The sequence below is a fragment of the Haemaphysalis longicornis genome, unplaced genomic scaffold, assembly GCF_048455015.1.
Source record: "Haemaphysalis longicornis isolate Haplotype H1 unplaced genomic scaffold, Haemaphysalis longicornis Haplotype H1 scaffold_1, whole genome shotgun sequence".
NCBI lineage: Eukaryota > Metazoa > Arthropoda > Arachnida > Ixodida > Ixodidae > Haemaphysalis > Haemaphysalis longicornis.
The window spans coordinates 407,529,515-407,551,758 of record NW_027526203.1 but is presented as its reverse complement, the minus strand read 5'-3'; the positions used below and the strand labels follow the sequence as shown (position 1 = coordinate 407,551,758).

Sequence of the window (22,244 nt, the reverse complement as noted above, 5' to 3'; positions counted from 1 at the left end):
TATTCTTCCCGCATGAGCAAGAAAAAAAATTTTTCAACGTACATTACGAAATAAGGCGGACATGTCCCAAAATCTAATCTTCGGCCGATCTTTCGCAAGGGTCAGGCAGCAGGTGTAATGACTTGCTTGATCTTCTCCTGGTACATCTTCCAAGCGTGACTACGCTCGCACATTTTCATTCACGCATTTCCAAGTTTGCCGGCAAATTGTCTCCCGTTTCTGCTAGCGCTATATGTTTATTTGCACCATTAGGTAGGCTCATAAGATATGACGAGAAAGTGAGCCGTAGCTTGATTTTTGTTTTTCGTAGTTGAGAGCTGGTGCCACTATTTTGACGGCAGTGGCTCCGAAGAAGCGATTCGTTTATCGCAGCTAGCCTTACGCAAGACCGAATTCTTGGCACGCGTTGCGGAAGCACCTTGCATACCAGCATTTGCCATCTCAGCTTTACATATGCTCGACAACAGAGAGCCATCCCGTTGAATGGCGTTCAAGGAAGCGAGCGAAGCTGTGCTGCTGAAGAAACCACTCGCTTGAAGCTTCCTCGTGCGCAGCAGCCCCACAATTAAACTTACGCAATATGTTTATTGTGCATAGCCATTATATAGTGCGTTTCATCTTGCAGCTTGGACGTCAGCGCTTGTAAAGTCCTTCTATGCATAGGCCTAATACAGCGCGAGCAGCGGGCCAAACAACGTTGGGTTCGCAGTTGTGCGCCGCGAAAAGCGAAAGCGCTCGTGTGTTCGAGATTTCAGCGCACGTTAAAGATCCCCAGGTCGTAAAATTAATCCGGAGCCCTCCACGACGGCGCGCCTCATCGCCTGTGTATAGCGTTGGCGCGTGAAACCCTACAATCAATCAATCTTTTTCTTCGGAATAATAATTATCGATAAGCTTCGACAAAATCACCCTTAGAAATGCCACACTTTTTGACAAGGTTGAAGGCCGAATACACAAGCTTTTGCGGAGAACTATAGCATCACACATTCCAAAGACGTTGGAACGAAATTCCGTGCCTAATTGTCGTGCCCAACCATGCGAAGTGATTGTTATTGATCTTGAAAACAGGCGCGGAAAAGACGTTGACCAAGAAAAAAAAATACACAGGACACTATTGAGCACACTTTTAGTGAAAACCGGTTTCGGTTGATTTCAATTTCCCCCTCAACCTTTCGTATTGCTTTAAGCCTGTGGGCGCATGCCGGCAGCACCGACATCGGAAAGGCGCTGGACCAGTTAGTGGGTGGTAAGACACCGGGAAATATGTCGGTCCAGAGCCACAATATGCATCCACGAGCTAGTGCGAGTGAATCTGAGAAGAAGCCGGCAGCATCGGCGGCTCCAACAGCCGCTGCTGCGCCAAGACATAGTCTGTCGGTCTCGGCGGACGAAAGTTACACACCCAACCAACGCTCCGGCTCTGCCTGTCTTTGGTTGCGGGGCCCCTACCCCTCACCAAATTCAGAGCTGAGTATTACCATAAAGTGTCCCATTTTTGCGAAAAAGTGTCGTTTTCCAGTAAAGGGCCCGCTGTGAAAAGCAAAAAAAAAAAAAAAAAAGTGAGGGAAGCTCACACTAACGCGTAAGACTTAAAGGTAGCGAATCTGTACGAGACCTTCACGACCATCACGAAGGTTTAAGTCCACGATTGCAGCCAATTTGCTTCCTCTTCACTGCCGCAATGACCTTTACTCCGTGATTGTTGCTATAAGTGTAAGCTTCCTTCATTTTTTTGAACAGCGTTTGACATGTCAAAGAATGTTTAGGCAGGGTCCGCCAACTGCTACGAGCAGCACGTGGATCGACGGAACGAGGTGTGTACGCCATCTCAGCTTTGCTCCTCCACCGTCAGGTGCTATGTGCCGGAATACCTTGCCCATATCGCTCCCACATCCACCGCATCCACATCAACTACGGGCACTCGGCAAAACCCCTCCCTGCGTGTCGTACCTGATTTGGGATTTTCCTCACAGTGCTGCCAGGTAAAAAGAAGTTAAACCGAAAGCGATTCTAGTGAGGTAGCACTCTTTCACGCAGCTCTAGAATTTTTTTTTGACAGGTGTGTTGGAAAAGCTGACGCCTTGCCTCCCTCGTGCCCCTCATAATCATCATCATGATCATGTTCCATTGAACCACTCATCAGAGCGGGTCATGGCGGCTCGTCGCCCCTTTCTCCACATTTTTGGTGCCGAAACCCGGGACCAAGGGACCTCCAGAGGTGAGCCACTCCGAGTAGATTTGCCTTGTCTTTGACCCCATTCTCACCTATGGGGAGCAAAAATGAAGCCGCCGTTCCAGCGAACCCGTTGAGCCGGCTCAAGGTTGGGCCAGCTAAAGAAGACGACGACACGAGCCGGAGCCATACCGGCTGCACCTTTGCCGACTTATGAAATGTACCTCCGCGGCTCCGTAACTCCCGGTACGATGATGTCAACTTCTGCCCCGTGAACGTGATCGCCAGCAATATCGAAATCCGTGACGCTGCACTCGACCATGGAGGCCCTCATCGAAAGACGGCGGGTCGTCCGGGACCGACTTACGGATGGGATTGGCAAGGTTGACGGCTTTTTTCGCCTGGAGGAACCACCTATGCGTGAGTTGAGCAATCTTATAAAAACTCTGACGGAACAAAACAATTTCTTGAGCGAGATTAACCGAGAAGTAGAAAGAACCGTGGAGATTGAGAAGCCGGAATCGGAGATGTTTGGCGCATTCGATTTTGAGGCCACGGTAATGTCGGCAATAGTTGAACTGGAAATGAAAATAACCGAGACCACAACTAACCGACAAGCTCTAATTATGCCCTTAAATACCCGAATAAGTCCCGATATCAGACAGCGCCGGGAAAATACGGAAACCGAAAACGAAAATAATAATACTCTGGTAATCCAAAAAACAAGGAGGCCAGAACAAACGAGAATTGAAATCTCAAGGTGTACCACCTGTAAAGCACAAGAGTCTTGATTACTGTGTCGCAAATAACTCGCGCAATCCGATGGATAATAACTGCCCAAAAGAAGTAGGACTGATTCTGGGTACAGCGAGACCGGCACTGCCAGAAACCACAGTTGACGACCCCGACCGCCTTGAACTGACATCAGAAACAACTATGTTGGCGTGTCCTGTTGAAATGGCAGCATTTATTACCGACACCGGAAACTGGCATGAAGTAGAAAGCAGCGGGCCATTTGAAGAGCGAGGGGAAAGAACCCCCGTATTTCCGTTTCGTTCATTTATATTTCGGTTCCCTGGTGCAGTGAATCACATTAAACCTCTTAAATGTCTCGAGAAAAGCTAAAAAGGAGCTACCATACCCGAAGAAAATAAAAGGGAGACTGGTTCAAGACCCCAGCGGCACCAGAGGATTCGGGTTGTCAGGACGAATATAGAACAACGAGTGGTCAACAGCGCAAGGACAGCCGAGAGATTAAAGCGAAGCAGAAGACAAAGGGAGACCGTGCGTTTGAATTCAGAAAAAAGTCTGCAGGACGGAACAGCGAACGGAGAAAGCAAACATCTGTGTAGAACAAAAAGTCTTGCTGGCGAACAAAGCGTTTTGCATCGACAAGCACTCGTGTATTCATCGGTTCGAAGACTCTCGTCTACGCGAAAGGTTCAGCGGCTGCTCACCCAGGCAACACACAGTTCTATGCTTCGTCGTCGTAAGAGGCACAGTTATCATCGGTGGAAGCGGAAGCGGCGATGCCCGACACTGCTTGCTTCTACGGACATGAATGACGTTTGCGCGCCACCTGAACCGCTTCCCCTACATGGACTTTAAACACACAGATAAACTTATAGTCATCTTCGCGCGGGGGAGGATGTTGGAAAAGCTGACGAGGTGCACGCAAAGCTCCACAAGGTGCACGCAACAAGTGGCCGGGAGACCGAACAACGCAGTGCACATATGGAGCTGACGTGAGGTCGCTGGGTGTTTTTTTTTTGCCATCCTTTTTGTTTCATTTTAACTGAACTCGATCTAAATGTAGTTCGTCAACGGGGTCACACGTTCGGTGCTCCATTTTTTTTGCCCTTTTTTATAACACTGAGCTCGTTTTAAATCATTATTGCTCAGAAAATATGCCACCCGTGTGGGGCCACATTCAGATGTGCGTTATGGGATTTCAGCCGCTTCGAAAATGTTGCTTATATCGGTTTAGACCTCGGAATATTCCTAGGGTCACTGGCCATATAATTTAATTCCTCTGAATTATTTTACTACAAGCCGAAACGCGAGGCGTGTTACGTGTATAGACAAAATATTTTTCTGTGTGTGTGTGCTGGAAGGCAATATTAGAAGCTCCCAAATCCCCTCTTCTTCTGCCCCCATATGCACACTCTCCCTCGCCTGAGTCGCTATTTCAGCCCCCCCTCCCCTTCCCTCTGCTCTCGCTATGTACGAAAGTGAAAGCGCAAGTGACCTTCGCTGTACGTACGGAAAGCGATGTTCTCCACTACGACGCACCTCATGGGTCATATGTTTATCCGGCGTATAAAATCCCCAATTGTGAAAGTTCTTGTGGAAAAGTGGTGGTTGGATGGCGCCTTTCGCCCCCGTGGCCAGCCGTCCAAATGTGGTGGCCAGGCGTGATGAAACGTGTATCGACACTAGAGGGGCGGGAAGTCAGGTCGGAATGACGCAATGTCTTTTGAGCGACAACAGGGTGGTTCGTCTGAGCGCCGAAGGTTTTAACATAACACCGGGTTGCCGCGGATCCGATCGCTTCTGTTATGACTTGGCTATGGAAGCTAAACTACCCGTACATGATACATCTGTGAATCTTCCACCTCTGCTGCCCCTGTATTTCCTTTCACGCGATATAAAAGGGTGAATTTACCGTGTCCAAAACCATGTGCACCTTCATCATCCGCTGCATCGCCAGTTGGTTATTTTGGGCGGGCAAAGTAGACCCGCAATATTCTGCAGGAGTGTAGCTGGACTCGGCCTCTTTAGGAAGGCAGGGAGTTTTAGTGCGGAAGCACTTGTACCTTATATACCTCCCTGGGTTTTGCGGGTGTAAGATGAAGCTTTACCAATGGCGTCACCGCTGCTGTGGAGCCTGCAGGCGACGCAGTGGGAAAGAGATAGAAATAAATGTTTTAGTCCTGGCTAGGCCTAAGCATGATCGAGCTGCGAAAGGGCAGCTCGGTGGGCCAGAGCCCTGTCGACCAGGGCGCACCGGGAAGATGGAAGCGGCTATGCGTCGGCCTGGCGTTATAGGGCTAACGTTACGCTGTAGACCCTAACGTTATTCAAACCGTAGCCCCAGCTTGTGCAGTGAATTTGATGTTAGGGCTGCCAAATGTAATGCCTAAAGATAGACCTAATAAGGGCGATTTACTAAGCCTCACAGTAAGGGCGAGAGAAGGAAAAATTGCGCCCACCTCCAAGCGAGGGGAAACCTTTGTATATGCGACGCATCGTGGGGTTCACGTGGTGTTTCCGTTGGATTGATTCTGAAATCGCGTGAAACGTGTCGGGAACGCACGCGTTCCCGACACGTTTGAACACGTTGGGAACGTGCGTGAAACGCGTATGATTATTATGTTTTATGATTATTATTATGTTTTATTGGCCAATCTTGGTCAATCTCTCTAAGTGGCATGCTTGGGGCTTCGCTGTCGCAACGACCTTTACTTCATCATTGTTGCTGTAAGTGGGAGCTTCTTTTCTTTTATTGCAAGTGTTAATCATTGCCCCATCATGCGTTGTATCAGTAGCTTCTTGACATAGTTTGAATGAGTCAAGGATATAAGGCGCGTTCGTAGCATTTGATTCTGTCTCGGTTTTGTGGCGCAGTGGGAAGAGCACAATGTACCGCGCGTTGCGCCCACTGGGTCGTGGGATCGAAACCGGGCGCCGCTAACTATTATTCTTTTTATAGTGTAGGGGGAGGGGTGTGGACGGACAACAACGCCGTATGGAGGGACAAGGCGAGTGAATGAGATGCAGTCGCATCTAAAAGACTCAAAGAAAAAAATGTTGATAATGAGGCTTTCACGCCCACGTTTTAAGCCACACAAGCGTAGATGGCCTCTGCAATTCGAATTACGCTCGCCCACGAAGGCGCATATCGCACAGGGGTATAAAACAACGGTATAGAACGGCCATTCAATTCAATCATTTTAGTCAGTCAAAAAGGTAAATAAATAAATAAATAAATAAATAAATAAATAAATAAATAAATAAATAAATAAATAAAAAATGAAACTTTATTGACATAAGGATGGCGACTTGACCTATGTGGGGGCGGGTGGGGAGGGTGGTGTCAATTCGGGAAAACTTTACATTCTCAGATGAGCGCCAGTGGCGAGAGCGAAGTCCCACAAGGAGGCAAACACCTGCTTGGCTGGCTTGGCTTGGCTTATTTATAAATAAATAAATAAATAAATAAATAAATAACTTGCAGCACAAGAACTACGACAGTGAGCCCCAAGAAATCTGTGCGCGTACTCTTTTTGTTGTAACCAGGCAGGGTACTGTTGTGCCAGAGCGCCCGGCCCAAATTCGTTGCACGGGGTGACGCGCCGACAGCGGGGACGATTCACGCCTAGTCCAAACCAGACCAAACCGCCCGCGGCCGACAGGCTCAAACTTGCACCGCCGCAGAGTCGCCTCACACCTTCTGCGTCGCGGCGGCTCGGCCGAATCATGCATCGGGTGAACGACCAGAAACCGAAATGCCGCCACACGCCTGGAGGCAGCTTCGCGGAGGCGGCGTGGGTGTGGCCCTCCCTCTCCCCATAGCGGCGGCTCGGCTGACGCAACCCCTTCGTCTCCATTCGTCGGATTTCAAACTTCGGCCAGCGAGAGTCGTGATTGGAGCAATTCAAACTTCTCAGGGCTCCAACGGATTCCCGGGGGTATAAAAACCCGCCCGGAGGCATTCTTCGGCGGCACTTTTCGGAGGCATCGAGTGGAGAGGTGCTGTCGCCTTTGCGCGAGCCATGTAACAATCTTGTTACCCTTGTACATACTGCATATAAATGTTGCTTCAACTTTTCGTCGGCTCGAGAACTTCATCGCTCTGCTCTGCGCTGCGTCGATAGCGGACGGAGCAAGGCAACGTCGCTACACCGGTGACTGCGCTCGGATGGCCAGTCGCAACAGTGGTGGCTGCGGTGAGAGGGCCCAGTCCCAACAGCGGTGACAGCGTCGGGATGGCTGATTACCAACATCGGTGATAAGCTGGGATGCGAGTCACAAACTTGGTGACTGCGGTGGGATGCCCAGTCCCAACAGTACGCAATAGAATTACAGTATGACTCTCTATATTAAGCTTTGCTAGTCTTTTTTTTGTACGCTTGGGGCTGAATGCGTTGATTTTACTCCGAGAAGAGACAGACGCACAAAGAGAACGCACAGACTGACATACAGCTCATATTTCTATTTCATTCAGTATCGTGAAAACTAAATGCGCCCTTGAAAAGTGACAGATTGTCGATCCAGGCAACGTGCAGGTCGGTATCGCATGGCGTGCACCTGTTTCGAGGCCTTTCGGGCTGCCACTGCGTGCTGCACCGCGCTGAGCGCGAAAGCCGCGCGCGAAACTCAAGCGCTAAGGCGGCGGCGACGCCCACGGCCGTCCTCGGGAGGACGAGAGCAAAAGATCCCCGATAAAGTAGCAACGGCGCAGAGCAGCGGATCGCAGTTGTGCAGCACCTGGAACCAGCAGCGCTCGCGTGTTGCGTCGCTGCACTTCTGCGGTTCTTGATTCGAGGTGGTGCTCGTTCTTGACAATGCGCCAGCAGCAGCACGGGGCGCGAGACTCGCTGAAGGACAGCGGCCACGAATCCCCCGGCGGGCCCTGGCCGTGCGGCTAAATATACGACGGCTCTCTTGTCTCCCTCCTCTGGCGCTTGCGCTCCTGCCCGGTGTCCCACGCCCCGCGCATGCAGTGCTTTCAATAGCCGTTGTGCATGGTGCTCCCGCGCTTCTTCTTGCTTATTCTTTCCTCCGGCGTTGCGCAATGGAGTTACGAAACGCTGAATGCGCCCCGAATCGATGCTCGAACAGGTCGCTTCTCCTTCAAGTTGGGAGAGAAGGATTAAGTCGTGTGTCGTAACCGACGCCGTTACCTGCCGCGACGGCCGTTTCGACTGACCTCTGGCGCTTGACTGCAGGTTCCCCATATTCCCCATTTGGGGAATAAAGCCTGCCCGGGGGGGGGGGGGGGGGGGGCGCACTGTGAACGGCTTCATCGCGCGTGAATCGCGCAGAGGTTCGTGACCGTTCTCACGACGCTAACCTTGCTGTGCAGCACTGCAACCGCGGCTTGGCAACCAGAGTAGGGTTGATGAGTGCGTGGCCACCCGCCGGCCGTTCTTTCTCCGTGAAAAATAACGAGCGAGCAGACGTGCGGCAGCAGACACCTCGAACAAGAATACTTTTCTGGCAGCGTTGCTTGGCATGAAGGACAAAGACACCGAAACAAAATAAATAAATGCTGGCATAAGTTGGTCTGGTGAAATACCGCACGAGGCGGTTTGCAACAATATTGAATAATTTATGAGATATCTTTGATTGCGGGTGATTTGGCGTAATGTACGCAGCAATGTCAATACACTTTATGCAGCCATTTGGGTTAGGACAGTTGCACGCACTGTGACTCCGGCAAATTTTACGAATTGCGAGGGCGGGCATACAATTTGCCGTAGCAACTCTGGTAGCCCTGCGAATCACACAGTGCGCAAAGTCAATCTCGAATTGCGTAATAACGGAGCGCAGTCCCTATTTTTCGAGTTGAATACTACGCTGGCTCTCGGCATTGGCCTACTTTGCCCTCTTGATCGCAGTGATTGATTATTCCGTTGCTGTGGCGATGCAGACCCGTGAGCGCATTTAAAAATTTATAATAAAAAGAAAAATCATGGGTTTGCGTTGTTACATTGCTCCTGAGTGACCAGTCGCTGCCTCAAAGGGCGCAAATTTGACGAACAACGAAGCCAGACGCGCTACTACGCTCACAAATTCGGCCTACGCTGTCGCATCACGCAAGTCGAAAACGTCATGCCTGCATTTCTCACTGTCACAGCGCAGACCCCATTTTACGAGTTGAATTATGTGCCGGGCCTTGTCATTTTTCTTATTTTTTACATTATGTTGGTATGACTGGTGATTTAGATGCATTGAGTGGTGGGGTGTACATCTGATTTTTGGTACCGAAGGATCTTCCTATAGGGTAACTCTAACTTGTAGAGAAGTAAAGTTTAGGTCTGTTTCTTCACCGTGTGTCGTACATTAGGCAAACCCATAGTAATAAAATAAAATAAAATAAAATAAAATAAAATAAAATAAAATAAAATAAAATAAAATAAAATAAAATAAAATAAAATAAAATAAAATAAAATAAAATAAAATAAAATAAAATAAGAATTCAGGTGCACTGACACTCTCAATTTTAGGTTATGACGCCTGTACTAGCGTTCCTGCTGAAGGCATTTTAATGAAAACTTGGTTGCCTTTGGGACACTCTACAACCTCATAGTTAAAAAAAAAACATTTTTTTAGCTTTGCTCTTAAAAGTGTTTTGAATATTCTTTTTTTGTAATACATTGTTAAGCACATCATAGATGTGTTGTGGCACATGTACCGGAATAAGGAATAATTGAATACGTCGCTCAGGGAACTACTTGCTCGTTTCAAAAATGTCCTTTTAGTAAAGTTTCATATTTCTGTTTCTAAGGCTCGACATCGCACTGAGCTCTGGTCCCACTTACGTGATATGAACAGGGAATAATATATGCACTGCATTTATAAAAAGTTCATTGAGTACTCGGCTCATGAATAACTAAAATCTCCAAAGGATATTTGGATGGCCATTGTAATAACAGAAGCAGCCGCAGTAGAAAGTGGGAAAAAGCGTTCTTCTACCCTCCACGTTAAAAATGTATACGTTGTCATTTGCGCAATCTCAATTTCAAGGACAAGCTCTAAGGGCTATAAATTTTCGACAAAAATGGTGCATTTATTTTTACCTTATTACCCGCGTTTCATTTGGCTGAAACCACATAGGGCTGAGAAGGCCACAAGTATAAATATTTTATAAATGCTTAAGTTTCGAAATCATTCATAAGAACGATGTTCCTCACTTGGGTGGACTGGTTACGCCGCCATGGGATCTGAATAGCGGCCAGCATATTTTATTCGTCTTTTTGAGATGCGATCGAAAGCACAGCGTATCGCCGTTATCCTACCCCAACCCCCGCACGCTCTCCGGTCGTTTTGGCGGTGCCGTAAGTTGGTCCGCAGACAAGCGCATGGTCATGCAGTGTTCATGAGCTAAAGCAACTCCCCAAGCCTACACCTGACTCGTCATAAAGAAGGCGGTATTCGGCAACCACTTTTCCAGATCTACGCGCTTGCCCCTTGCACCAATGCATGCCTCCTTTTGTTTTTCGCGTGCCCTTAACTCCCGCATTTATTTCGGTGTCAGAGGCACGCGCGTATCGCAACGCATCGGCTCTCATTTTCAGCGCCACGCGCATCACCGCCGAGAGGGCCTGCGCCCTCCAAGCCGATTGGCTTCAGTGACACCAAAACTAGTCCGCCACAGCGATTGCGTCACATCGCTAACGGGAGGGCGTTCATTATTCCGCCGCGCTTTCTCGGTTCCGGCGGCTCTCCCTTGCCCTGCGATTCCGAAAGCCGCGCGCGCGCCTCACTCGGGGCTGCCGCCAGCACGCATCTCAGTCGGCCTGAGCAGAGCGCGTGGTTCTCTGGCGCAGTCGTATCAGCATGCTGGACGCGCTGAGCTCCCTCGTGGCCGTCGCCAGCACGGGCCTTCAGCAGCTGGGGGACGCAGCCGCGTCCGTGGTGTCGGCGGCCTCCGATCCGGGGTCTGGCGGCGAGGGTGGCCGCAAGGGCTCCCAGCTGCCACGCTACACGCTGCACGACGTGTGCCAGCACTGCCACCAGAACGACTGCTGGATCGTGATCCACAACAGGGTCTACGACGTGACGAGCTTCCTCGCCAAGGTGCGCCTCTCATCTCCGTCGTCTCTTTACGATGCCCAGGAGGGGGAGGAGGAGGGTCAGCGGAAATAAGGGCGTGGGACGAGCGACTTGCGTGCATGCAAGCGGGAACAAAGAGGAGGGAACTAAGCAAAAAAGTCACGCAGCGTAAATGCTGGCCTTGCTGCTGTGCACTCGTTTCGTTTCTTTCCCTCTTATCGGGGCTGGGTTCCATAGGTCGTACGACCAACCCTGACTTTTGCCTTGACTCTGAGGGGGGGGGGGGGGGGGGGGGCTTAGGCTTGTGGGGGACGAAGAATGTGTCAAAAGGTGTATGATGAGAGTAGGACAAGAAAAAGCCTGGTAGTTAAGTTTTTATTACACTAAGTTGGGAGAACCTCGGAAAAGGTCTTCCGAAGTTAAGCTTTACTGCACTGAAACAAGGTTGACGAGTACCAGCAAATAGCAGAGGAACGCCTTGTGTAAACTTAACTTTGTGTTGGGTTTTATTGTGTGCATGTAAAATCTCATGCATATTTTTGGTACTCCGCGCACAGGAATTTTCTTTCTCTCCTTTTTTATTCGGCTGTATAACATTGAATCAAGGCCTGTAAGTAGTTATGTCAGTTTACCGAACTCAAGCCGTGCGCTTCTGCGAGTGGAGGCAAAAATACTCAAAAACCGGAAGGGAGGTAAAAGTAAAGCGATTCTTTCTTTTTGATTACTATACGAGCGGTGACAGATCCCGCAAAGTAGGAAGAAGGTTCAAAGTAAAGCAAAATAAAGTTACAACTATGTAAGTCACAAATAATTGTGGACTTTATGGCCTTTGATTCCAGCTGGCAATTGTTCGAGGAAAGTGTAATATTTTTTAAAAATTCGAATACATAGAAGTAGTCGAGCGCACGGGATGGATTTCAGGCCGGGGCGGTTGTGTTTGAACGCGGGGTTCATACGCGTGCATGAAGCGTCGTGAACACCACGGGTGTTTTTGTGTTTCAACGCGGGGAAAACACAGAAACACCTGTGGTGTTCATGACGCTTCATGTACACGTATGAACCCCAGCTGGCTAAAAATTAATCTAGAGCACCGTTAGGGCCCACATCACAGCTGAGATGTTTCCTCGAAGCGCTAAACGCTGATATCGTATTTTTCAGGAACAGCTGACAATGTATGGGGTAATTTTATATGGAGGGGGTGCATCTTTTTTTGGTTAGTGTGCCTGTCACCGTGTGTGTGAGGGAGTGTGTCCATTGCCCCGTGTCCATCGCCGGTATGTCCTTGTAATATCTTTAGGTTTGTGCGCACTCGGCCACGAGTCAACGCTGACAACAAGTTACAATTGCGAATTTTCTATTCAAATTTTGTGACCTGTATTAAGGGATAGGAGGAAGTAGCAACATTAATGACGGCTCGTAGATTTCGGAGCAAGTGGAAGTAGGGACACCACAAATGTGCACTGTTGGCGCTCCGTAGAGATGCCTACGCGTACATGCCACATGGCACATATCCACACGGCGTATGGCAACGTGAGTGCGTTCCTAGTGTAGCTAGAAGGTGACATGCCCCATGCCCCCATACATGGCACGTACCCGTGCTCGGGATTTTGAAATACGATATGTTTCTCTTGGCCTACTTAAAAACAAAAATTTTAGTCCGTCCGTCCATCTGTCTCTCCCACTCCCTCCCTCCCTCCCTCCCTCCCTCCCTCCCTCCCTCCCTCCCTCCCTCCCTCCCTCACTCACTCACTTCATTCAAGAGGTGAAAGAATGATTGAGCACAAAGTTATATGGGGATACCATTCCAAACCACTGAAAGGGCTGGCATGGCTCATACATGCCAACAATTCAGTGCACAGACTTCTGCCGTATTTGAGGCAAAACTTATTAGGACATAAAGGGGAGTGCCAGCGTTCTTTTGTTCAGAATACGCGTTATATTGCTTTTTACAAAAGAAAATAAAAAAAAAACGCGCCAAACTGGTGCGAAAAGCGGTGACATGAACGCAAGCCTTAAAACAAAAGTGCTCTAGCTTTAGCTGGAGCATTTTCACGAAAAAAAACAGGAACAAAATGTTCCCAATATATGTTCCCAATGTTCCCAATATATGTTCCCAATATATGTTCCCAATAAATGTTCCCTGTAATAATCCCCATGGGGGATTGACAGTATTCTGTAAATAATAAATATATTGCGAGGGGGCAGTGCGAACGCGGGGAGATTGAACTGAGTGGACCAAACCTTCATTGCTCCCATTGCATTATAATCATGGGAGGAACGAGAGCGGAGAGGGTGTTACGTGGCAGGAGCGGCAGGCGACTATCGTCTTTCGACCACATTTGCAGCAAAGCAGGCAGATGCGAAGCCTTCTTTTTTTTTTTTTTAAGTGCGAATGCACTTCTTAAGCGAGCCTGAATCGTCCGCCGCCGTTGTCCGCATAGCAACAGCTGCGGGTGCGCGCGCTCCTCGTCTTCCCTAGCAACGGGGGGAGATGGGCGCGCGCTACTCTCCTCCTTTCTCCGCTCAGTGACTGCGGGTGTTGGGCGCCTCCTCTCCACTTCGGGCGGGAGAGCTCTCGCTCGCGTAGCGGGCGCTCCGCATTCCGACGCGTGAGGGCGCTCGTGTAGCCCTCGCCGTAACGGCGGGCGCTACTCTCCTCCTCCTCTCTCCGCTCAGTGACTGCGGGTGTTGGGCGCCTCCTCTCCACTCCAAGGTCACGATATCCACCGTAATCGCGCAATCAACAACCGTGCATTCGCACTTACACACTCTCCCCCTCGGGGAAGTGCGAGGGAATTTTTTCTCGTTCTACAGCTGCAACTACAGTACGCGGCGCTTGAAATATTTTCCTTGGGGAATCGCGGCAATCGAATAGGGGCACTTAACAGTTGCTTGCCGGTATAGGCCGTTTCATCTTGCGGTCATCTATCGTGAAGTTATTTTGGTCGCAATAAAGGGCTGTATTTTTTGTTTGTAGGAGTTTTTGGGGCATTACCTCACGCGCAAGTTCGCACTAGTGTCACTAAATAAGGTTTTTTAGTGACACTAGTTCGCACCATACACGCACAGCGCCACAACACAACTTAGTTACTAATAACTGCGATCAACGAGTAATTCGGAAACCATGAGTTGCAGCACTTGACTTGCAATATGACCGCGCAGAGCACATTTTTCAGCTGAATCACATGCTAGTCCTCAGAATTTTCAAATGGGATCCTTTGGTCATAGTGATTACTAATCTGGCAGTGGGGTGTAGTCTAATTAGGTTCTTTCACAGAACTATTTCAAGCGCAACGCAATAGCTGGCTGAATTGAGAATCATTGTGGGAAGGATCGATGACATAATAATAGTTTTTCGCTTCAATCATGCACGATTTAAATTATGATTAGCAAGAAGGACTTACTAATACCCTCCTCCACGCTCCCAATGCACAAAAAAGTTTTTACCGGTATGAGAAAGCCCTCTCATTGCCTATTTGCAGAGTTATTTCCATCAATTGATAGGCGACGTTTTTATTGCCCCAGAGACGTTTTGATCTCAGCCGTACAAAAGACGCGAAGGCTGTCATAAATGATAAATTGAGAGCTTTGTTATCTTGCCAGTGTTCCCTAGAGAGTGCCCTCGAGCATTGCACTGTTCAAACACACCAGTGGCGAATGGCCACGCTAAGCTCTTTCCTAGATGTCAATAAAAATGTTTACTCTGTCTATCTCTCCACCGCGTCCGTTTAGCGTAACGCCCTACTGCCGTTCAACGAAGAAAAAAAAGCCCGAAAAAAGCGATCGTAGATAGATCCAGGCGTTGAACGAAAATTATTGCAAGGACATTGGGCAGCACTCGAGCACTATTTCGAGGAAAGGCCCGTCCGAGGCGTTTCATCGTGTCAGTAGGAACGACCTTGGTTTTCTTGATCGGTATTCCGATTGCTATCAACTTTCTGCGGGGCAATAGCAATGGGAGACGACCCAAGGGGTGTGTGTCTACAAGCAGGTTGATCATTAGCCAATTCAGGGTCAGCTGAACGAATGCGCAGCCGGTATCCTGGATCTCAAGCTCAAAATTCCGATCTGCGCCGCAGGAACGAAGCCCAATATTCGACGCTGTAGCAGTATACGCGACTGAACAAACTATGACCGCTTTCATTCTTGCCTAATTGCTTTTGGCTTCGGCAGTATTTGCTTTTGCTCTTCGTACCGCTTCTTGCGGCAGCCCGGGATTTTCAGTGTTGGGACAAAGTACCACGAGCGGTCCGTGGACTTGCGAGCAGTGAACTCAATGGAAAGAGGCGGAGCAATTTTTCTGTGTCCCACGCTGTTGTACCTTGTAGGGAGACACAGCTCAGTTAGCATGTGGGGCCGATGGCATTGCGCCTTGTTATGAGTGCGGATGGCGGAAGTGATGGGAGCATCGCGAAACTAATGGCTCTTCAGGTATACGCACGAATAATGTAAGGACATTATAATTCTCTGTAACAGTGAAAAGCTTTTTATTACGAAGGGCGTCACGCAAAAGAGACGCGGTCTTTCCGATATGATTCATAGTCTGTTTAAAGGCTTGTTTTGGGGGTAAATTATGGCACTTTAGTCGACACAAGGGAATAGTTGCATTGGAGTAATTGGAGATTTCAGTACGACATGAATTTATTCCGTGTAGATGACATAGAATTTGTTTTATTGAAAAAAAAAGACTCCCAAACGTTTTTTAGAAAACCAAGTAATGATGACTGCACTAGTTTCGAGGGTGTTCAGAAGATGGGAAAGATAATTGCTGGTTGTCAAGTGTAAACAGTAAAGGTTGCGTGATAAAAAAATAGTTTGATGGGTGGAGGGTGCGCCGTGAATTTGGGTTGTCCTTTCGAAAAATAAACAGCACCTCACCACTGCCGCCGAAAAGAACAGCGTGCAGTCAATCGCACGGCTCACCTCAGCGGCACAGATTTATCGTTCTACGAAGCACCTTTCAACTTACTTTGCTCCAATTAAGGGACATAAAGGTTTTTTTTTCAAAAACACCTTGAAACAAAATTTAGGTCAACCGATAGAACCATGGTAACAATGATGATAGGTATAACGCTAAAGGGTAGGAGGCGAGCGTCTTTGATGAAGGAACAAAGTGGCCTCAAAGACATTCTAACCAAAATTGAGGGAAGAAAGCCGAGTTTGGCAGGGCATGTTATGCGTAAGGAATGGGCAACACGAGCAATTAGTTAGATAGTGAGGAAACGGAGAAGTGGCGGCAAATAATGAAATGAGTGGACAGATGAAGCGAGGAAATTCGCGGTGAATACGGAATATGAACGCTTGAAAGTCTACCGCAAGGGACTTAAATTTGCGGCGTCCGTAAACAAGTCTAGAATGACGACGATGATGACGAGGTTTACAAGGTCCAAAGTCCGGTAATTCATGTATAAATAACACTCGAATAGAATTAAAATGATCGTTATATTTTTATATCGCAGTAAAAAGGGATGACGCGAGCGGTCCTAAAACGCCTGGCGTATATACGGCGTCCTAGGGCATTTACACCAGGATTAACCAGAAGTATATTACTGCTGGCGCACACAGGAAAATGCAGCATCCGGTTCATAGTGTCACCTACATCTCCAGTTTCCGCTGTCGTCGACTGAGCATCCGGATTGGGCGAGTTTTTTCCTGCGTTTACGTGGAATCATCGCGGCAACAGTTACAATGAACTGACGTACACTGTAAGGCAATGAAAATCAGAGTCGCGAGCGCGTCCAGACCGGCCGTCGTGCAGGAAAGAAACTCTCCGTTTCGTCGAGTGAATAGCCTTGTCAGCAATGATCTAGAACTTGGGGAAAAAAGCGAAAAAATTGCGGGGACCCTTAATTACATTTATGATGTATTTATTTATATTATTTAGTTGGTGCCCGCAGCGACAATGTGGCTTTATAGTGGGGGCTTAGCTATTGCGTAGTAATTGCGTAATGTAGTTAGTTAGTGAGGAAGCGTTGGTGTTCAATTGCCGAATGTGTCCTCTCACTATTACTATCATCATTTTCCCTTTGCATCTCTTTAGTCTTCTTTGGGTTACTTTAACTCGGCACATGGGCGCGTTCGCACGGCAAAGCAAAAATGACATTTAGCGGGAACGCACTTTGCCACTAGACTAATCGCAACTCCTGCAGTTAGCATTTTGAAATTGCTGATGTCCAGTTATAACACATGTTTCTATGTTAAACCTGTGCTGATTTTTCTTTTAAACTCCATGACTTAACTTCGTTAAAACGAGGTTCCATAAGAAATGTGGCGTCAATTCGAAGATTATTTCACTTGCTTTCTATTCTTTTCATCATCGGCCAGTTTATCTGCCAACCGTCTACCAGGAGTGGCTGATTTTCGACCCGCTGTGTTAGCTAATGTGTTCGCATTAATTGTGCCAAACAGAGAGCGCTTACATGGCTGTAGTAATGCTAAAACGTTGTTTAAAGTTTATATCACTCTAATTTAAAAATTACAAAAAGCGACGCAGCGGTTGCAAAAAAAAAAAAAAAAAAAAACTCGCTTTCAACAACTCTGTCAGTAAGGGCGGGGCGTGCTCTGCGGCGGTTATTCTCTGCCACTATAAGTGCACCCATAATTTATTCTGGCTGTGCGGCTGAATTTCCGTTACTGCACTTTGTTTCATAATCCACGCTGTTTGATTTAGTTTTTAAGCTTATGCTTTCAGGATTAGCTGCGCAGCGAAAAAGAGAGATGAGGGGACTGGCGCACTTCTATTTGTGTTAACGTTTTCGTTAATGCGTAAGCACTCTTTGCCGAGTACCCCAACGTGAACAGTGAAACGGCTCGTACTTGTAGAAAATGCGGACTTGGTAAATTTAAGACATTCCATCTTTATAGTAGTTTAAGTGCACGTTATGCTAAGAAAAAAACAAAGAAAACAACGTAAAGAAATGAAACGAAAAGTCACCCAATTTCGTGATTAATATACAAATCTTGCAACCACCGCACGTCGCAGGTAAAAAATTATATATATGCGGAATTATATACGGAATCCGGAACGACGTGCTTTCACTGCGTGATGCCATCGCGCAGACCAAAAATTTTAGTCAAATAGTATGCACGTCATCCTCATTCACCGAAATATCGTCGTTGGTTGCATGAATTGGTCACTCGAGTGCGTCGCGGTAAAGCTGGAGCACAGGATTACATTAGAGCCTATGTGCATGGGTCATATTGCCGCTGAAGCAGTGCACATGGGCAGCGGTGAGCTGATACCCGCGCTCCTCTCCGCAGCACCCTGGCGGCGAAGAAATACTGTGGGAGCACGCCGGCCGGGACGCCACGCTCGCCTTCATGGGAACCGGACACACGCGGGAGGCGGTTGGCCTGCTGCAACAGTACTGCGTCGGCATTTTGGTCGAGGTATGACGCTGCTCCCTTTCCAGCCTTGCTGTAAGAAGCCTCGGCGGGGCTCTCCCTTTGTGAGGGCATTTAGAAGCTAAGAAATAAACCGAGTCAGGAGAGATACCTCAGAGAGTTCAAAAAGTTTAAAATTTAGGTGTTTTACGCGCCGAAACTATGAGGCGCGCCGTAGTGGAGGGTTCCGGATTAATTTTGACCATCTGCGGATATTTAACGCGCGCCGAAATCTCGACACACGGGGGTTTTACCTTTCCGCCAACATTAGAAAAGCGGCTGTCCCGGCTGGGAATTGAACCCGTGTCCTTGGGTTCAGCAGCACAATGCTCTTGACAGTGGTCCACCGCTGCGGGTACCTCGGAGATTTTCCGACAGAATGCGAAGCCTATGGAGTAGTCACAATGGAGTAGTCACAATGAATGGAGTAGTCACAATGAATGATCGTTTATTTTCAGTGTTTCAAACAAATATCCGTAATGCACATCAGCGTTTTTTTCTTCTTTTTTTTTTTTCGCCTTACATTTGTTCCAACGCAAGACCAATGTCCATTTAAAACTTCAATAAAGGCATTCCTAAGTAAGGAAATGTTGCATCCTATGCTGTTTATTAAGCGACCGAGGGTGTGGGGGGGGGGGGGGGGTGGAATAACCGTCTTTTTTGAGCAAGCAAACTCGCTATACAACATTTTGAGGAGTAGCTGAACGAGATATAACTGTTTTTTAATACCGCCCCATTCGAGATGCTATTCGGGATGCACGCCCTCGCACATTCACAAGCGCACACGCACGCACAAACAGTCATAAAAATTCAATTGCTAGAGAAAAGATTAACTTAGGCTTATTATGAGGGAGAAGGCGTGGCAGCGCCCTTTGGGTTGTTCTGTGTGGTGTTAAAGCCACTGAGAGTGATTCAAGGAACAGTCGACGCTTGGTTGTATCAGAGTCCTTCAATTGAAGGACTCTGATTCTAGGCACTGCAGATATTTATGGGACCACTTACTAATCGGAGATAGAACCATGTTCTCTTGTGGCGGGCATTTTATAATAATAATAATAAAAAAAAAACTGGTCGCCGCAAAGCCAGGAGCCCTGCTCACACTAATTTAGCAAAGTCAAAGAATATTTCGCATTTAATGACAGACATGGAATATCAGTTCTTCCTGCCGCTCTTTTTTTGTGTGTATGAGCTGCAGGAGATGACGAGCAAATACACAATGCTATTACCGATCCATTTGTTGGCAGGATGGTATCTGTGCATATCTTGAGGGGATAATGTCTCGTTGCGGAAGCCAGGGACTTGTAACGGTGGCCTTAGGAATGATTTTAAATTCGCGTGACACCTTTGGATCAGTACGAGCAGGTGGAAATCAGCGGTTACTTTGAGTACGAAGGCGAAATGCTTCAGTGACCCATTAAGCGGAAAACCGCCGTTGCTGTTGTCGTAGTAGTAGCTGTTATTGTACGGTCAAGATAATGGCCGCCGCTGTAAAGGGCAAATAAAAAACACGTGTGTTGTCCGGTGGGATTTGAAAGCGGGAGTCCAGAGAAGCAGTTAGACGCGCTCCCACTCCACTATCTCCGATTTTTTAAAAATTTTTAGTGCACTGTCTCCGCACATTGGCAGTGGTAGAAGAAAAATTGTTGTCATTGTCCTTTACTTCGTAGACATAGCCACCCGGGGGATTGTCCGGGAATCAGAAGATTTGATAGGCCCGCTTCACAAAATTTATAAAACTAGGAATTGGAAACCTAAAAGTTGCGGAATATAGTGCAACATTACCAGGCTTTCACTTTCAAAGCACGTAAGCAGACCTAAGTGCCCCTAGCAATTTTTCGCCGCATAACCGAATACGGATAAAGTCTCAGCTAGAGCCAACGAACAGGAGATACGGAATGCACCTGCAGCGTGCCATGTCGAGGGCACTGTGAAATCACGGAAACCTGGCTTCAGAAACAAGCCCGAGTGGAAAACGCCGGGTTATATTAACGGTGAATTCCGCTGGTCCGCTTGAAGAGCGCCCCTAAATCCTCCAAAGGGCATCAAAATTTGATCTTCGGCGTTGAAATTCAAACCAACTCATCAAACACGCTCATGCTGCCCAGGAAAAGAAATCATCGTAACATGACGTTTTCTAGTGCGATATCAAAACAATGCAAACGTTGCAGGCCATTTGTCGCATCGCAGCTAGGAGAGTTTACACCGGATATGCGATCGCTTCGAACGCGCCAACATTAGCACAGCAAAATAAACGGCAGCGATAAAATCCGACAAGTTTTGGTTCTTCCACGGCCTCATATAGCGTCTACAAGTCTCTGACTCCAAAAATCTAGTATCCCGCATCATTTACCCTGGTGCAAATTACGGCAAATCTTTCAGCAAAAGCCGCCGCTGTGAGGCGCCGATACAAAAACCACTTAGAGCAGACGAAAGGGATAGTATGGACGTAGAACAGTGACGACACTCCATTCGTTGTAGCTCCGGCTGAATCGAAGCTTCTCAAAGATTAAACGTTCAACTTAGCTTTTGTCTTGAGCTATGAAGCGCGACCACCGGGGTACGCCTTGTTTGATCGATTGATAATGAGGTTTAACGCGGCGGCGCTACACAGGCCATGAGGCGCGCCGTAGTGGAGGGCCCGGATTAATTTTGACCACCTGGGGATCTTTAACGTGCGCCGAAATCTCAAACACACGGGCGTTTTCACCAAGGAGGACAACCTCCTTGGTTTTCACTTGTCGCCTCCGCCGGGAAAACGGCCGCCGCGGACGGGAACCGCGTCCTTGGGCTCTGCAGCACAACGCCTTAGCCACTGAGCCTCCGCGGCGGGTGTGTACGCCTTGTGCCCATGTACCAAATTTACCTTGTACCTAATCTTGTAACCCCATTTTTTATCACTGCTGCCAGAGAAATAGCCGCCGCGAACGGGAATGGAAGACGTGAGTTTGCGTTCAGCAGCACAGCGCCGTAGCTTGAGCCATGGCGACGGGCCATTCGAAGCCTCTCAATGAAGCGAGACTGAGCAGGGCTCCACGGAGCGAGCTGATTCGAGTCGACCAGGCAAACATGGGAAGCTGATTGCGCAGCGATCAGCGAGGTTTTAAAATTTGAGTTATTCGCCAAGAAGAGGGATAGGGAGACATATCCTCCAGATTCACGAGTGCAATTCCAGATAATCGCCGGTATACCTGTGTTGTTATTCTATTTTGTGCTTACTGAAGAATAACACCGCCGTGACAAGCTTGTAATCTTGAGCACACTATTATAATTCCTTAGCACGTCACCAGCATGTGTGCTTGTGTGGTTTTGTTTTTAACAAGTTCAATGAAGTGACGCCAACCAACGCACGTTTTTTTTTTTTCTTGCAGGAGGAGCATATGAACATATTCAGCGACGTGTCCTTTCAATTGGCCGTGACAGCGCAGTCCTAGGCACATCAAGGATTGACCAAAGCGGACGTGCCTCACAGCCTAGACAGAGTGGACTCGCATAAACCTCATCATCACCTCTCACGTGTCGTGTGTTCGTGCGTCCGTGCATCGCAGTGTATATTTATTTTCGGGATGCCAAAATAAAGCTTCACGGCATGCCTCTTTTTGTTTCTCATGTCACAGAGAGACTTAATCGTACCACGTTGCTTCTATTTATCTTGTGTGGCGACACTATAGGGTGAAGCCCTGTCGCGCCATTCAAACGAGGTTCGCTAGTCGAGCGACACGACGGCATTTTGGCATGGTCGAATCCAGTCGAATCCAGAGGCGAATCCAGTCTGGCTTCGTAACCTTGGAATTAAAGCAGGTACCCCAGTACCTGCCCTCCTTCCTGCCCCATTAGTACGCTTAGTAGTGTTAGTTTTGAAGGTGCTGTATACGAAGGGGGCAGAAGCGCTCCTTTTCTGCAACCGTCA

General features: G+C 48.1%; 1 protein-coding gene across 4 annotated transcripts in view; it reads left to right on the top strand.

The window, feature by feature from the left end:
- Nucleotides 1–21,966, top strand: part of LOC144155466 (cytochrome b5-like) — a 72,860-nt gene extending 50,894 nt beyond the window's left edge. For all 4 annotated transcript variants that reach the window (XM_077686928.1, XM_077686927.1, XM_077686926.1 and 1 more), the window contains exons 2-4: nucleotides 10,729–10,978; nucleotides 18,215–18,343; nucleotides 21,706–21,966. In XM_077686928.1, coding sequence (XP_077543054.1) covers nucleotides 10,739–10,978; nucleotides 18,215–18,343; nucleotides 21,706–21,768 — 432 coding nt within the window. In that variant the 5' untranslated portion in view covers nucleotides 10,729–10,738 and the 3' untranslated portion in view covers nucleotides 21,769–21,966. The remainder of the gene's footprint in view (nucleotides 1–10,728; nucleotides 10,979–18,214; nucleotides 18,344–21,705) is intronic.
- Nucleotides 21,967–22,244: the final 278 nt, after the last annotated feature.